Raw genomic sequence first — 18,495 nt, forward strand, 5'->3', positions numbered from 1 at the left:
GACAGATGGATGTCATCTAGTTCAAAACTGCTTCCCCCACCGAATTTCCCCCCATCCCAACATTTTAAAAGTATCATGCGATTCATAGTACACCCCAAACAGGGAAAGACATGCCTGCAATTTGCCTCTTGGTTACTAGTACTTTTGTGTCTTTGTTTTCCTTCCCACAAATAACGAGGTATATTTTTAAGAATACATATTTTTCCAAGGCAATGGCGTGTCCTTTTAAAAGCGAGCAAGCCATCTGCCCAAGTGACAGCCGGCGAGCCTTCTTTAAAGCAATCGACAATTTCGGAAGGCGTGAGATCTGTCTTCCAAACCCCCGTGGCTGCCGTCCCTGCGTGAAATGATCCTTCCTCTCCAAGAAGGCAGGTCCCTCGACGCAAACCTCCGGAACCGAGGGAGCCTCCTCCCTGCCAGTGTAAATGGAGCATGACATCTTCAGCTAAGCAGGAGCGCAAAGAGTTAAAAGAGACAGTTTTCCAAGTGCAGTAGTCTCTCTCTCTCTCTCTCTCTCTCTCTCTCTCTCTCTCTCTCTCTCTCTCTCTCTCTCTCTCTCTCTCTCGATCCCTTTCCTTGCCTCCTCTCCCCCCACTCTAGTTTTGGCAGGGGATTAAAGTAGCTCCCCCCTGTGGCAGCAGTGACCCAGAAATGAGTTTGATTCACAGAGTCCTTCCTCCATAACAAGTAAAAACGTCAGTCAGAGTGAGTCTCTCTCTCACTCGCTCTCCCTCTCGCTCGCTCGCTCGCTCTCTCTATGTGTGTGTGTCTGTGTGTGTGAAGGGAGCCACAATCTGCTCCCACTCTCCAGTGCTTGTCTGAACTCATGAGGCAGCACAGACCCCTTCGCGCAGAGAAACTCCAGCCTCACTGGCAACCATCACAGCAGCAACAGCAGCAGGTAACTGTGCCCAGGCAGCTCCTTACGCTCTGCTCTTCTCCGCCCGTCGCCGCAGAACGAGCCGCCTTGCACAGCCATATTTGATGTGTGGTGCCTTTTTTTTTTTTTTGGTGGTTGTGGGGGGTTGCTTAGCTTTGGAGTTCTCCAGAAGCAGCTAGAGAGCAATTTAATGCCGAAGGTCGCTGCCTAGTGGAAATAATATAGTACGTCATTAATATGGCGCCAAAAGATTTGCTTCTTGATAGGGAGCAAAAAGGGGGAGGCAGTTGAGTTGCAGCTTCGCTATCCCATAAGCAACTTGTACATTGCTGGGGAGGGACGGGGTGGGGGCAAGGGGGAGGAGAAAATAGGTGATTATTTTGGAGCTTTTGATAACCGATCTGAGTATGGGGGAGGGGAGGAGGAGGGGAGTTGAAAGCTGGCTGCATTTTATGTCGCTGCAGACTTTGCTTTTGGCAAACCAGGAGCGTTTTAAGGTGATCTAGATGAATGAAAGCAGTTATGGAGTGGATTTCTGGGGGGGTTGTTTTGTTTTTCTGCCAGTTTTTCAGTGCTGTTTTGTTGTGCACCCCGTGGACTTTTTCCATAGTTTTCTTTGTCGGTAAGGTGGGTGGGTGCATGAGGGCGGGCTACCCTAAAGCGCATCCATGCTGGATGATATATCAGCCCCACTCGGAAAGTGAAAAGCATTGTAACAACTTGGGAGACAGATGGCAATGGCAGAGCGCAGGTCCTTTTTAGATAGATCTCTAGAAAGGGGAGGGGAAGGAGGGGAGGGGGAGGGGTGGCCAGGGAATCAGGATCTGTCGCCGTGTCACCCACATGTTCCAAATCTCCGTAGCATTAATTCAAGGGCAGGGTGTGTACTGGGGCGGGTTGAGAAAGGTGGCAAAAAGATCCCCCAAATAAAATGCACCCTTCCCTCCACAAATCAAGATTTCTGTTCTCATTTGTACGGGCAGCACGGAACCGTCGGTCGGGCACAAGAAGCAGGCATGATCGTGAACTTGGTGCAGCTGGGGGCATTGTGTATTGAGGGGCGGTTTTTTGGGGTGGTGGGGTGGGGAAGGGACCTCCGGCAGCAGGAGGGCGCCTGGTTCCGTAGAAAGAAACAAAACGACGGCCAGCGACGGCTCAGAGCGAACGCTCTTCTCCCCTGTCGGGGGAGCAAGTTGTAAAGACCCTTGGAAAGTGCACGTGTTAGAGAAGTGTGAGCGTATGGATATCATGGAAACAAGGGGTGTGTGGTGTATCAGCGGCAGGGCTTGTTGTTCGACTGCTGTTCTGCTGGGTGGTAGCAGATTCTCTCGGTGCTCAACGCTGCTGCTGCTGGCGTGGATGATTAATGCGGGGAAAGGATGGAATGTGGAATGTTGCCCTGGGATTCGAATCCCTTTAGAGCAGCCTCATTTGCTACATGCGTTGGCACCCCCTCCCCCGTCAGGAGGCGGGGCTTTCTGTTCGGCTGCGCTTGGAGCCTAAGAAGCCTGGGCGAGCGGGCGCGCGGGCAGGAAGGTGCGTGCCGCCAAGCAAAAGACGCCTGAACTTATCCATTCTTTCAGTGCAATCTCTTCCACCTCCCTGTGTATTGAGGAGCTTAAATCCACACACGGTTGCTGTGGAGCCGCAAACATTCGCAGGTGGCGGGTGCAAACTTTTCAAAGCGCTCTCCAAACGAGGGAGGTCAGGATCTCTGCCCTCGATATCCCTTTCGCGTACGGAGATAACAATTTGCCTTTTGAGAAGAGCCGGGGCTACCCACCGCTCTCGCAAAAGCTGAGGGTGGAAGGCTCGATTGTGTAATAATATTTCCGACGAGAAACGTCGGAAGGTGAGCTCGGGTGTACCGGAGGCAGGCGCTTAAATCCTTAAATCTCGAAAATGGAATAGGGCAAGGCTAGGTGGGTGCAAACTATGCACCGCACCCCCCTCCCGTGCTTGTAGGGAAGGAAGTAAGGGTTGGATCGGGGGGATGCGCTGCTCCGTTTCACCTCTCCGCATCAAGGTAAAAAACGAGAGGAGAAAATGGGTGTAGGTGGTGGTGTTTTCAAATAACCGCATCGTTGCCACCTAACGGTCCGTGCGCCGTTCCCCCGCCTCCAGCAGCAGGAGGGAGGAGGAGAATCTAGTTGCGATCAAGCCCCTGTGCTGAAATTAAGACAAAGCCGCCACGGTGCTGTTTCCCTGCTTGCCCGTATCCTTAGGTTTTGTTACTTCCCATCTTCAGGCTTTGCAAGATGCTGGACTAGCCCTTTCGTCTCGATTCCCCCTCTTCTCTTCTCAAGCACCCTTTGTGGTAGGGATTGGCTCTGTGCGTGCGTGTGTTCGTTCCCCTCTTCTCTCCAGCGGGTGGGGGCCAGAGGGCGTTTGTTTGTTTGCAACCGCCTGCTGGATGGTTTCCTGTGACAAGAGGTGATACAGTTTCCAGAACTGTCGAGGAGTGGGAGGAGAGAGGCAGGCAGGCGAGCGGGGGATGGGGTGGGGAGGAGGGCAAGCAGCTCCTGCAAGGCTCGCGGGTGCCGCTCAGTCCCCCTCCCTCTTTCTCCTCCCTCCCTCTCTCTCTCTCTTTCCTTCCTTCCCTCCCTAGACATTACAACATGGAGATCAGGGGGAGGGAAGCTTGAATAGGGCTTGTACGGCTTGCTTGCTTCGAGCGACGAGGTAGATTTGGGAGAGAGCGAGAGGGAGCTGCGCCGGGAGCACCAAGTTTGATTTGCAGCCGGGACCGAGCGGATTGGTGAAAGCGGGCGGAGAGGGCGGAGCGCAAGGAGAGAGACTGGAGGATGCGACGAGGAGGGCTGGTCAGTTTCAAATGGAGAGAGGAGCAATAGCGATGCGGCTTTGATGTGGCTGGTGCCCGGGAAGGTGCCATCCTCGCCCTCTCTCCTCACCAAGCTTTAGGTCTCTGGCTACCCTCTGACTTTCTGTGTGAACGGGGGAATAAATGTGTTATTTTCCTGGCTTCCACCTCTTCGCGCTCAGATCGCGATCTGCTTTTTGGAGCTTGCAATCCCTGGGCGATTAGATTGCAAAAGCGGTCGAAGACTAACGGCTGCCGTGGCTGGATGACGAAAGCCGGTCGGCGGGTTCAGGAGACGGGACCGCCGTATTTTAGCAGTGGATGCCCTTGCAAACCCTGGTGGTGAATCCAGTGAAGATGAAAATCACGCGACGGGATAACCTCATCGTGGGGAAAGGAAGCAAAAATCGCACCTAGAAAGCCAAACACCTTCTTTCCCCGAATGGGAGCTTTCCAGTTAAATCAGGGCTAGAGGCCTGATGGAAGTACAGCATTTTAAGGACATAAATAATGTGTACCAATATGCCATATTAGCCAATCAGGAATTCTTGGGCGCTCTATTGCAGACCAATAGCAGCAACAGCACCCAGCCAAGCAAACACCGCCCTCCCCAGGATCTCAAAAAGTAGGGGGAGAGGGAAGACAAGACTATATTAACAGATTGTTTACTCTGATACATGTCTTCTGAAATTAGTGAGAAGGGATATGGGCAGAGAAATTAAAAGATCTGCCATGAATTTAGGATGCTTATTCAGTATTGCTTGTCACAACCTCCCTAACTCTAACCAACTGGTTGTATTGTAAAGTACATTTGTTAAAAGGTCACTCCTTCCTCCATTCAGTGTGTGATTTTTCATGAAGTTAGGATTCTTACAGGTGTTGCAGTTGTGGTTACCAACCATTAGTTGCTACAGACTGATCAATGTGGAATTCAAGTGTGTGATCTTGAATATGGACCTCAGACTGACTCTGTGGGCATCTCTCCCAACCAGTGTTAACAATTTTAAATACAGTCTTTGTTGAGTTTTTAAACTTTTTCAAAAGATGTCCTGACACATGATAAATATAATTTTGAATGAAATTGATTGATTGTCACAGTAGAGAGGATGGCCAAGATTTAGTTCAGAGTCATCCCTGCTTGACTCTATTTGGTTAAAGTGTTCATAGATGTGTACTGGAATGAGTGCCCTGTTGCTATAATTATTGCCCCATAGCATATATTTTTGAAAAGGGTCACTCCTAAAAATGGTATGCCTATTCTGTATTTTTGATGGAATTATATATTAAAATACGTCCTTTTTCCATGAAGTTCTTCCAGTCTGTGGAACATTAGGAGGTATAGGAAGAAGTGTGCTTTTTAGTGACAGCTTTCCCTCCAGTCCAACTCTTCTGGGTTATTAACACATATATTTAAAATAATAAAAAGCCCTCTTCCTCACAGCTGCAGATTTCCTTTCCAGCATCTCTGATTTCATTCCCAGTGCACAGAATTATTATATGGCAGAATCCAGCATCCTCTTAATGCTTAGTGCTGCTACATCGTGCTGCTATTTCCTGCTGAAATGGACTGAGGTGACAGCATGGTTAAGTCACCAAATAAATCTGATGGGTGAGAGGTAGATTAAGCTAGATGCATGTCATTTGATTCTTCGTGGATAGAATTCTCAATGGCTTTTAAAACTGAATTAAGTACAGTTGAACCTCCACATTCACAGGGATTTAGGGGTGCAGCACCCCCATGAAAGTGGAAAAGCAGTGAATATCTCTACCCCCCCAAGCTTAACTTTAAATACTATCAACCATACATGTACTGAATAGCCCCTCTCCCTCCCTCCCTCCCTCCCTCCCTCCCTGTGTTAGCTTACATTGGTGATATGTACACCTAGCAGTTAATTGAAAAACATTTTTAATTTAAAAACATAACTCACTTTATGCCTATGTCAGGATAGGCTAATAGCCGCTTCCACTTGTGGGGAAATGGAAGATACACCCCACACTGAAGGACAAAATATGTGAGTGAGTCTGGTTAGTACTGAGCCAAAGAGTGTGGCATCCCCAAACAGAGTGTGGCAATTTTTTTTTTTACATTTCCTAGTCTATGTGTGTCATCTGCAATTTTCCACCATAGGTCACAGATCTCCAAAAACAAAAACAAAAAACCACCATTAATTATTAAGAGCAAGCTCACAAATCAACGAAAGTTAAACCTGAGTTTTGACTGTAGTTTGCTGCTGTATATTGGAATCTTGTGTATGTTTAAACAAAGATTACAACTCCCCACATGCTGGGAGCTGCAGGCCGTTTTTCTCTCTAAACAGATAATGGGGTTGTGCCCTTAAATAACTACAAAGGTGCATAATGATGCTTAGTAGGCTTTTAAAAACATGTATGTTCAGTACTGCTGCAAAGTTGGGAGAAGAATCTAGTAAAGTCAAGTGGATGTAACTGAGGGGTGGTGGTTATACAGTCCCCTGTGGCAATAGGTAGATTTCATTTAAACCTAGCACAAAAATAGATGTGTATTTCTTTCCACATTTACAAAACTGTTTGAAATTATCTCTAGCATACACATTCTAATTAGATCCTGGTACAGCTGATATTTCTTATGTTCACGGGCCACTTTGAAGGAAAGCTAATTTTTCAATCTTACTTCAGAGCCTGCATTTTCATTCTCCCTGTGCTGCCTCTGTAGTGGTCCTGTGCGGTTTATTATAGAGGCACCCGTTAACACTGTTATAGTTAATGATCTGTCAGAACTGGAATTATAAATCCTGTTTACCCAGGGGTTTATGGAAGTCATTAAAAGTACTCTGGAAGGAAACACAGGTAGTTAAAGCTTTGACTTGGGGATGCACATTTAATATAAAATCTGTTTCTCTTCATCCATTAAAATAATAATTGTATCCACTTTCAGACTACATTTTCACATGCTGCTGCTTAACCTATACCAAGCTATGGTAGTGTGTATTGATACTGCCTGTGCTTTGATGCACTGAGGAAGGTGAAAGAGATTGTTTTTATTTCATTTTGCTGGGGGTTATTTTTTCTTGGCAATCCCTACATTTTTGTTTTGTGGCAAGTAGGTAGTCTCTGTCCAATGAAAGAATGCGAGGTAGTCCAAAAGGTCCTTTAGTGCACATGCCTCCTAATAAAAGTTTATCTTAATCTTAGAAGTATGGATATTGTATGAAGTCGAATCTTTCCTGATATTTATAGTCACATCTATATTAGCACTTCCATTAATTAATTTACTTCTGATCTTTATAGAACAATGACAGTCACTTATTCTAGAACTTATTCACATACTCTACTGTAAGTGTATGGAACAACTGCAATAGTTATATACATTCATATTGAGTGAATTCTTTTACAGACCTATTCAGAACTAATTTAGTTGAGCTTGCTCTTGGGTGTGTATGGGTTTGCAGCCCTAGATACATCGCAAGGTTATTTTTAAATTCTTGTTTGGCAGTCCTGGGGGCTAGTGGAACTCTAGGGGAGGAATTGAAATACTGTTTCTCAATATGCCTGATGTGCATGTGAAAAACATGGACATAAACCTGGCAATTTTAATGACTGATGCATGCAACAGTTTGGAAATGTTATTATGAATGATATCATTTGATCACTTGTTTAGTTTGTAAATTGCCTAACCTGCATATCTGAATTGAAGCTGTCTATGTATCATATATGATTGACAGTTCTGCAGATTCTTGAAGAGCACACAATCAAGTCTTAAGTAATACTTTTCATTTCTGCAGCGACTGAGGTTTTCAGATACCTGTGTGAGAACTGAACTGTGCACTCAGAAATACATAGAGTGGCCTTAGCACTGCACCACTTCAGATTCCTAGCTACATTTTGAGTATTTGACTCTTTCTCAAATACCCCTGCAAATGGAATCAGTATACTAGGGGGAAGGTGAGATGTAGATCTTTCCTTCCACATCCTAACTTCCTAAAGGAAGAGGCATTTTATTCAAACAGACTTGGCACTGAGTGGTGTTATTACATACCTTCATAAGTATAGTCATTTATACATACACATACATTCATGCACACTTCCTTCGCAAATTACATTTTGGATGCTTTTTGTATTTTTCTCATTTGTATTTAAGACTTCAGAAACAAAAAACAATAGTGCTAAGTTTAATTGCAGACTTAGGATGCAATGTCCACAATATAACACTCAGAAGCAAAGAAATTTATGATGATAAAATCATTGGAGATACTTCTTAGGCAGGTATCACAGGTTGTAGAAACAACACCACTTTACTTCATTGAAACTAAAGCCACGGAGGCTAAAAGAGGTGTTTACACATAGGTAGTGGTGCTGAAAATGAAAGGTTTAGGAAGCTACTGGATTTAGAAAGCTGCCTTATACTAAGTGAGACCACTGGTCTTTCTGACCCGAGATTAGAAAGCTGCTGATGGGCTGTGGCTTTCCATGATTTCAGACAAGTGTCTTTTCTAGTGCTGCCAGGAGATGCAAAGGAGGCAATCCGGGATCTTGCGAACTTTTATGAAAGGGAACATATATATGCTGCAAGTCAAATAAGTGTAGTTAGCTGGCCACTTTATTAATGCTAGCTTCAGAATCTGTTAATTGTATCCTCGACTTGAAATATCTGTCAGCACTTTATGAAATGAAGTACTTCATATGCTGACTGTTATACTTAAGTATTTCCCATTCTGCTGGCTCTGTGTTGCACCTCTGAATTGTCATCTAAAGTAAGATTTTGGCAGTACTGGTAACGTGTAATCTCGTCAGTCTCTACATCTTAAGGTGTATGGGTCTCTGCAAAGTCTTATGTCCTGATAATAGGAAACTTGGTTTGCTTGGGACCAAATAGTGACAAACCTGGATAAAGAGGATGGAACCATGATTTTTTTTTTTTTTTTTAGTGTTGAGGACTCCATGAGTGATGGATCACATATTACTATAAATAATGTGGGTTCAAAGGAGTTCTTTAGTATGCTGGGGCTCAGGCACTACCTCTGCCTTCTTCTTTTGTGAAGATTATTTGTCCTTTGCCATGCCTTCCAACCATTTTGTGACATCGCTCAGGACAGTTTCTCAAATTGCCCATGTGCACATAGCTCGAAAAGCTTTCCTGTGCTTGGGGTATGCATTTGTGTGCCTTTGAGGTCTTATCCATCCTGCTTTTCTCTTCTGTAGCTAAGTCTGTTCTTTTTTCAACTAATTAACTACAATCAGGCATGTTTTCTATATATTACTTGGCCATGTGTCCGTTTTGAACAAACCACTGGAGCCCCTTACTAGAAGTTGCCACTTGTATGAGAATCTAATGAGTTCAGCGTCTGTGTACAAAGCTAGAAGCAAATCATCTTGGCAGCTGATTCCTGAAACTGCACCTGGAAGGCATGCCTTGGGATTTTGCTGCTAATGGCTTGGCCAACCCTCATTGTCACTGGAACTGAAACATGGCAAACTAAACCTCATGAGATTTGATGCATGGCCTAGAGTACTTGTCACTTTAATTCATGCGGAACATGCTTTGTTTCACTTGCTGTGTCACGTTGTTTCCACTTTTTTTTAGCTCTTTTTTTTCTTTCTGGCCATTCAGCTCTTAGATTCTCACTGGCGATTCTTACATTGTAAGGAAGAGCCTCATTTCTTGCATAATGTAATGCTGTGCTGCATCAGTTCTGTCAGAGGGACCTATTAGGATGGAGAGTTTTTCACCTCAAAGGGCTTATCCTCATAGTCATTTTGAGTGTGCTGATGTCAGCACACATTGGACAGATTTAGTGGATTTTTTTCATTTAAACTGCACTTATGAACGCTTCAGCGCATGCTCAATTTGAGACTTGTCACAATCTGGTTCTATTAGCTTTTCAACACCTTTAAAGAAAATGATAAGTCATGATCTAGATGTGTGTGGTGCATTTATAAGAACAGGCTGGTAAGCCAGTATGTATGCTGATGTTCTCAGCAATTGTCAGGGATATGTTGCCTAAGTGCCTTCATCAGATTTATTGGTAAGCAAATAAATGTGTCAACCCATAGAGAAATTTAGAATTTTAGTAAACATCCTAATCCTAAAGGTGCTGTTTGAAAAGATGTTCTAATGGGAAATGGACAACAAAAGTTTTTCTTGCTGCAGGGTTGTCATAGTCTCCTCCTCCTCCACCACCACCTCCTCCTCTTCTTTCTATTGTCCATGCTTTGGCCTAGATGTGTGTGGTGCATTTATAAGAACAGGCTGGTAAGCCAGTATGTATGCTGATGTTCTCAGCAATTGTCAGGGATATGTTGCCTAAGTGCCTTCATCAGATTTATTGGTAAGCAAATAAATGTGTCAACCCATAGAGAAATTTAGAATTTTAGTAAACATCCTAATCCTAAAGGTGCTGTTTGAAAAGATGTTCTAATGGGAAATGGACAACAAAAGTTTTTCTTGCTGCAGGGTTGTCATAGTCTCCTCCTCCTCCACCACCACCTCCTCCTCTTCTTTCTATTGTCCATGCTTTGGCCTATCCACACACCTCTTGGGCATTTCAGTGGAAGGTTGGTACCTGAATTTCCAGCACCTGTCAGAATAGATAACAGCAGGTGTTGCCATAAGGAAAGTTACGTGTGGAAGTGACTGCCATTTTACCTGCATAGTTTGACCACAATTCCTGAATTACAAATTAAAATTACTAAAGATTCAGGAACAGATTTTAGTGAGGAAAGTTTTGAAATCTTTTTTTAAAAAATCTTGAAAGAGGTGTATGCTTCCAAGTAGCTTCTTGCCATAAGTAGCTACATGGAACAAAGTCCTTTGGAAAGCCCATCCTGTGTTATGATGGTGGGCCACATGGATGTAACGTGAAGATTCACTTCATTTATGGTTGCATTGGAGGTGGATTAGTCTCCCTCAAAGTTAGAGTCATACATGACTTTTCCATCCAGCAGACTGTAAGATGTTAGATTAGTGTGAATCTGGTCTCTGTTGGGTCTGACATTCCATGCGCAGTTAATTATTTTATGTTCTGATTACTCCCATAGCTGAAAACCTTTTCAGAAAGATGTTGGATGATATAAATATTCACAGGCTTTATAGAGGCAAAATACTGGCCCTGTTGAAGTCGCTTTAAAGTTGCTAATATCAAAGGCATGCAAAAACCCCCCTATGCCTAACAACCTTGGGATATGCATGGCTTGGGGATGCTGTCAATTATCCTCAGATCTCCTCTGTGTCCACCTCATGTGATACGTTCCTAATTAAACATCTCCGGGATATTTATTGCTTATATTTATACTGTTTAATGCTGTTTGTGTTCATTTGTAACTGCTTAATTCTGAAAAGATACTCATACAGAACTTGATGACTGGGTTAACTTCTGCTTTACTGTTTCACAGACTGCCTGCTGTCACCCAGGAAGATCATGAAACGAGGTCGACTTCCCAGCAGCAGTGAGGATTCTGAGGACAATGGCAGTAAGTGCTCCTTTTTGTTTTGCTTGTATCACACCAGGATTATGAGTTTGTTGAGAACACCATTTTTAATGTGGCACTTTAAATAACAAAGGTGTTTTGCATATCAGCTGGGTAGAGTGTTAATATGAAAAAGGCTTTGTTAAAATCAAACAGATTTCAATAGATGAACAGCTGAAAGGCGTCCCAAGGCTTTACTACTGATTACACAGCATGGAATAATAGAACTCTAAAACAAAACCAAAAAAAGCTCTATTTTGGTACAAAGTATTCAAGAAATTGTATACAGCTTCCATTACAAATGTTGTCACATGTTCAGTTTGTAATGAGATTAGAGTTGAGGCTGCTTGATAAGCCAAATGTCACCATTTTGCCTGATGCCCAAATGGGTGTATGTAATTCTCATGTTTTTATATGAACTCTTTTATGTAAAATTAAGCAGTTATTTAGGAAAAAATGATCTGGTGTTTCTCCTTGATAACTGCTACTGTGGAGTAATAACATTCTGTAAAAAGTGTGATTTAAGAAGCTATTCCCCAAATCATGGCTAATGAAAACTTCTGTGGGTGGCTCACGAAAGTGGCCGTGATGAGACCACAATGGACAATTTGTTGAAGATAAAGCAGCTCTTGCTTCAAATGATTGTTTTGGAAGACAACATTTCCTGCTGAATAGTTCTTAATCTGGGACTTGTTTATTCAAGGTACCAACATGTGTATCTCAGCCCAGGTTGTACTCAAACTGGAATGCTGCAGTTTACTATCACATAAGGTATAAAAAACTAATAGATTGTTTTGGGCATTTGGATTTGCCATGTTTGCAAACAGGAATGTTGATTCAGAGCCTGTGGAGAGGGAACAGTTTTCTTTTTCTCTCTGTTCAGGTTTTAGAATATATCTGGGGCCTTTCCAAAACCATATGTCTCTTAATACTTCATTTAATATTTGTAAGCATGCATATTTTCTTGACTCTTTAAATGCGCTTTGGCAATATTGCAGGTTGATTGTTAAGGTGGATTTGGATATCTTTGTTGATCTTTGATTGTAACTACTGCTTGATTGGTGAAATACAGCTGCTGTTTACATACCCTGGGAAAACACAAGCTTGTGTGGCAGCATGAATTGTAGTAAGTTTTGCCTGGGGTGAATTTATCACCAGGAGAAATGAGCCCAAATCCATCTACAGAGGCTCATTTTCCTTTCTGTACAAAAACCCCAAAACAAAATCTTGTGCAGTAGAGCTTGCTGTTAGAGCATTTGCAAACTCTGCTTATTAGCCATAAAACTAGGCAGACATCTAAGGTTTTAGGGAGCTTTTCATGGCACCTCGTTTGAGGACCTAGTCACATAATAACCATATAGGGATTTTATTATATGCTAATGGTATATAGGTATCAAGTTTACAAGAGCTCAGCAGGGCTGCCAAGAACAGGCCATTTTGGAGGGCATTCCTTCATAGGGTTGCATAAGTTGAAGACAGTCTAGGAACAACAACATAGAAGTACAATAATAAATAAATAATCAAAATGGCATGATGAGCATCTGTAGGGAATGAAGTGATCATTAAATTGTCAGATCATGCCACTTCTGGCAGCTTTGCAATGATATGCTGGCCATTACACATTTTGTAAACTGAACCTCAGGGATATTGAAAGATGCCTTACACTGAGTCAGATTGTTGGTCCATCTAGCCCAGTATTGTCAGCACTGACTGGCAGCAGCTCTCCAGGTTTTCATGCTGCGTTTTTTTCCTGCCTTACCTTGAAATGCTGGGGATTGAACTTGGGTCTTTGTCATGCGAAGTGTGTGTTTTACCACTAAGCCATGGTTCCAATTCAAGTTATGACCTTTGGTGATATAATTACATGACTACATCATCATCTGAGCAGTCCTGCAGAGCACTAAGTGCATATTTTCCATTAGGAAGTCTGAAGAGGCAATATGTTCTCCCTTATGTTTGAGAAGAAAAAGGGAGTTGGTAAAGAAGGAAAGATAATTTTCATAAAATAAACTCCTGGGACAATGGGTGGCTCTTGCTTCTGGATGCCTAGTCTGGTATAGTTCGTAAGAAAGGCATTCGGCAACAGCTTTGTTGATAGCTACCCTGAGTGCCGTTTTGATGGAAATTAAATACATTTATATGTAATCTATTAATAATATATACCAATTAATCTATAAAGTGATAAACATCTCTAAGCAGTTAACCTACATGATGATGAAAAATAGTATCATACTTTGGATTGGTTTGAGCCCTTCCCTGCTTGGGTGCTTGGGACACTGAGTGACAGCACTGGTACCGGTAAGTTAAGCTCCTACAGATCCAAGTGTGCCAGTACTTCCCTTGCCACGCCTTATAATGACTGCTACTGCTTTCCTCAGTCAGTCCCAGCACATTCAAACAACTCAATAATATAGGGCATGGGGAAGTTGTGAGTCTTCTGACAGGTCCAGTTTCCCTATCAGTCTAGATTCTCCAAAGTGTAGATCCATCTGAATTGTTGTCTGAATTAAGGGGCTTGAAGGACCCAAAGAGAGAAATGTGTTGCAAAAAACAAGAGAGAGAGATCAGACTGGTTTGATTTCATGGAGCTTATGGTGGTCCTTGAGGGACAGCTCCATTAGTTTTTCTTACACGCTTGGCTTTTCCATAAGAAGCAATCCTATCTTGCAGTTAGGTTTGCAAAGTCTGGAATGGAAGATAATTGGGGATAATCTTGTTTCCATGGGATCCAGTAGTTGTTGTCCTCCTCAAAAACAAAACATGTTAGGAGTTGCAGGTCTTGCAGGCACTACCAGGTCCCACAGTTAATAAATCAACTGTGATGGGAAGATTGGGTGATCAGTTTCTTGGTACATCCCTAAAGGGCAGTGTAACTGCCTGGACAAGTTTCTAGTCTGTTTTGTGTCTCCTTAAACTAACAAAAATGATTTCCATTGTTCGGCATGTCACTTTGAATTTGTTATTAAGTCCTGTGCTTAATAATAGTTTTTCTAGCTCTCTGCGAAGTTGTAAATTTTTTATTGTTGTAACCATGGGTCGTAACCGAAACTCATAACAAAGTTCTCTATACAATTAACAACAGTTTCATAAAATCTGTCTTCTTTGTTAAGATGATATGGAACCTGTGATCTGCTTTAAAAATAGAAAACATGTATGGTGAATGAATCAGTGGTAGCATTGACATTTTTGAAAATGTCCAAATAAGTACATTATTTATTTTCTCTGTGTATGATTTGTGTCATTCTCAAAGGTATTATATATGATTCAAACTAAATAAATATACATTTACTAGGAAGGGGCAGGGAAAACCTTAAAATACTGGCTTCTGATTAGAGTTGTATGTTCTCAGTGTGTGAATAGGGGAACATGAGAGCCAGTGTGGTGCAGTGGTTAAGAGCATGGGACTGGGACTCAGGCAATCTGGGTTCTAGTCCCCACTCGGCCATGGAGCTGACTGGGTGACTTTGGGCCAGTCACAGACTCCCAGCCCAACCTACCTCACAGGGTTGTTGTGGGGATAAGATGGAGGAGGAGTACGCTGCCTTGAGCCCTTTGTAGGACAAAAGGCGGGATATAAATCGAAAATAAATAAATAAAAATAAAACATGTACCAAGTGATTAAGGGACATTTTAATGTTTATGAAGGTTTAAACTTGATGCATGTTGATAAAAGTGGGATCACTTTTAGGCTAATTACAAATTGAAAGCAATTTCTTGTAACAACATTTATTTATTGGATTTAGGACCCAATCCTCCAGCAGTGCCCATATCCCTCTGAACTTGCAGGATTATGGGCATCCTATGCAGAGGGAGAAGTGTGGAGTTGAAGATCAATCGACACTATGCTCCTTGTGCTTTTGCAAAACAATTTTTTTCAACCCATTTTGTCAATGTTCAGTCAGTTTTGGCTGTTTAACTATGGTGCTTTGGAGCAAGAGGGAGAGAGACGTGTCATCAGAAAATGTCGAAGTTTGGTAGCAGTTCAGTGGTACCCTGCCTCACGAACTTAATCTGTTCCTGGACTTTGGTCGTGACCCAAACTGATCATGAGCCAAGTTAAATTTCCCCATAAGGTTCAATATAAATCAGGTTAATCAGTTCTGTAACTATTTTTTAATCAGAAAAATCAATAAAGCAAAGAGACAAAGAACAACAACGATCACGATATGTTAAGTACCCTTGCTGATACCAGCTCACTGAGATGCCTCATTCTGAGAGTCTAGATTTCTTTGTGTTCAAAGTAGCACATCAAACAAATGAAACAAACTAGGGAGATTATCTTTTGTAAAACATGCTTTCAGCATTTTTATTTAGATGTAATGGACTAGGGAACAATTGATCCATACATTAATAATAGTAAGAATTGTTGACTAGATCGTTAAATGGATTGTAACTGATAATGAAAGTTTGAGAACTGTGCTGAATCTTGGGTTCTTGACCCCCTTGCTATTAAAATGTAAACCCAGACCAGGTTTAATTTGAACATTTTCCAGTAAATAACTGCACAAGTGCAAAGATTTCCTATCTGTCTGATGAAAAGAACTTTTAAGGAAAAAGAAAGTCAGCTCCATTCCAGTCCAGTAACTATCAGAAACTGCTCACCTTTGCCTTATGCTTTTGTTACATGTATTATCCATCTCCTTCTAAAGTCATGATAGAGATGAAGAATATGGGGTGATAGCTTTATAGTAGGAATGATGAACTTCTTTCAGCCTGAAAAGTAAGTTCCATTTTGGGGAAGCTGTTAGAGGGGCAATCCTGTGGGAGGTGGGGTCAAAGGCAAAAAGGGTGGGACTAAAATACCAGTGTGTTGTTGTTAGATGCAAAGTCGTGTCCGACCCATCACGACCCCATGGACAACATTCCTCCAGGCCTTCCTGTCCTCCACCTCCCCCGGAGTCCACTTAAACGCACACCAACTGCTTCAGTGACTCCATCTAGCCACCTCATGCTCTGCCATCCCCTTCTTCTTTTGCCCTCAATTGTTTCCAGCATTAGGCTCTTCTCCAGTGAGTCCTTCCTTCTCATTAGGTAGCCAAAGTATTTGAATTTCATCTTAAGAATCTGGCCTTCATAAGCGCAGTCAGGGTCGATCTCCTCTAGAATTGACTGGTTTGATCTCCTTGCAGTCCAAGGGACTCACAGAAGTCTCCTCCAGCACCACAATTCAGAGGCCTCAATTTTTTGGCGCTCAGCCTTCCTTATGGTCCAGCTTCACAGCCATACATTGCAACTGGGAAAACCATAGCCTTGACTGTACACACTTTTGTTGGCAGGGTGATGTCTCTGCTTTTTAGTATGTTGTCTAGATTTGCCATAACTTTCCTTCCAAGGAGCAAGCATCTTTTAATTTCTTGGCTGTAGTCTCCGTCTGCGGTGATCTTGGAGCCCAGGAAAATAAAATCTCTTACTACCTCCATTTCTTCCCTATCTATTTGCCCGGAAGTGAGATGACCAGATCCCATGATCTTAGTTTTCTTAATGCTGAGTTTCAAGCCGATTTTTACACTCTCCTCTTTCACTCTCATCAGGAGGCTCTTTAGTTCCTTTTCACTTTCTGCCATGAGAGTGGTATCATCTGCATATCTGAGGTTGTTGATATTTCTCCCAGTGATCTTAATTCCAACTTGTGATTCATCTAGCCCCACCTTTCTCATGATGTACTCTGCATATAAGTTAAATAGGCAGGGTGACAGTATACAACCTTGCTGAACTCCTTTCTCAATTTTGAACCAATCAGTGGTTCCATATCCAGTTCTTGACCTGCATATAGGTTTCTCAAGAGACAAATAAGATGGCCTGGTACTCCCATCTCTTTAAGAACTTGCCACAATTTGTTGTGATCCACACAATCAAAGGCTTTGGCATAATCAATGAAGCAGTAGTAGATGTTTTTCTGGAACTCCCTAGCTTTCTCCATGATCCAGCATACGTTGGCAATTTGATTTCTAGTTCCTCTCCCTCTTCGAAATCCTGCCTGTACTTCTGGTAGTTCTCGGTCCACATACTGCTGGAGCCTAGCTTGTAGGATTTTGAGCACCACTTTGCTAGCATGTGAAATGAGTGCACTGGTTTGAATATTCTTTGGCATTGCCCTTCTTTGAGATGGGAATGTAAACTGACCTTTACCAATCCTGTGGCCACTGTTGGGTTTTCCAAATTTGCTGGCATATTGAGTGTAACACTTTTACTGCATCGTCTTTTAGGATTTTGAATAGCTCAGCTGGAATGCTGTCACCTCCACTAGCTTTGTTGTTGCTCAGACTTCCTAAGGCCCATTTGACTTCACATGCCAGGATGTCTGGCTCGAGGTCAGTGACCACCCCCTCATGGTTATCAGGGACGTTAAGCTCTTTCTTGTGTAGCTCTTCTGTGTAATCTTGCCACATCTTCTTAATCTCTTCTGCCTCTGTTAGGTCCCTGCCATTTTGGTTCTTTATCATGTCCATCTTTGCATGAAACGTTCCCTTCATATCTCCAAAAAACCCCATGGACAGTACCAAAATACCAGTGTATTTTAGATTAAAGCTCTTACTACCAGTAAGTAAGCCTTAATAGAAACATTTCAGTCTTTTAAAATTAAGAAAAAACTGTACAAAAGCAGGGGAACCAGCAAGCTAACAGTGGTAGTGGGAGAAACAAGCTGGGGTGGGGTAGGCCACCTCGGAAAACCTGGAGGGTTCAATTTGGATCCCAGGTGGGCCTGAATTGGACTGTGGGCCTGAAGTTCTGTACCATGTTTCTCATGACTTTGTAGACCAGCCTTCTCCAGCCCAGTGCCTTTCCAGACTACATCTTGCATCATCTCTACCAATCTGCTAAATTCTCTCCTTTGTTTTTAATTCTTTCGATAACCATAGCTTTTCAGATTTCTATCTCATGCATTTTTAATTAGAAGTAAGCTCATTAAAATCAGTGGATGGCTTTGCATGTCACAACCCATTCTGGTATGCAATGGTGAGTTGGTTGTTGCAAGAACAGCCCACATTATTCCTGACGTAGCTAGCCTCACCAAGCATTGTTCTATCTGCTCCTCTTCACTTGGTCCAACAGCCAAGCATCCTAGGACACTTTGCAGCTGAAGCTGCTCTCCCTGCCATGATCAGGAGCCATTGTAGTTTCAACAGCTTCTCCGCTTTTTGTATTCCTCTCACCCAAGGTTGCTTTTCACAATTACTGTCTCGACAGTCCCTGAAAGCCTGACTAAAGTGTTCAACTGGCACAGTGAAGGAGTTGTTTATAGTTTGCCATCTCTTGAAAAGAAAAAATAGTTTGTTCCTGGAATGCACACAAAAGTTTTGTAATTATTTTTAAAAAGATAGGAAAGCTGGAATTGTGTAGTTTCAGAGTT

The 18,495-nt window shown here is 42.7% G+C and overlaps 1 protein-coding gene across 3 annotated transcripts in view; it reads left to right on the top strand.

The window, feature by feature from the left end:
• Nucleotides 1–635: 635 nt before the first annotated feature.
• Nucleotides 636–18,495, top strand: part of JADE1 (jade family PHD finger 1) — a 78,341-nt gene continuing 60,481 nt past the window's right edge. The window contains exons 1-2 of one of the 3 annotated variants that reach the window (XM_044429702.1): nucleotides 636–901; nucleotides 11,070–11,147. In XM_044429702.1, coding sequence (XP_044285637.1) covers nucleotides 11,096–11,147 — 52 coding nt within the window. In that variant the 5' untranslated portion in view covers nucleotides 636–901; nucleotides 11,070–11,095. Of the gene's footprint in view, nucleotides 902–11,069; nucleotides 11,148–18,495 lie in introns of those variants that run through there. The other 2 variants (XM_044429703.1, XM_044429705.1) reach the window with 2 other exon arrangements.

The sequence above is a fragment of the Varanus komodoensis genome, unplaced genomic scaffold (assembly GCF_004798865.1).
Source record: "Varanus komodoensis strain SLA01 unplaced genomic scaffold, ASM479886v1 scaffold2, whole genome shotgun sequence".
NCBI classification, from domain to species: domain Eukaryota; kingdom Metazoa; phylum Chordata; class Lepidosauria; order Squamata; family Varanidae; genus Varanus; species Varanus komodoensis.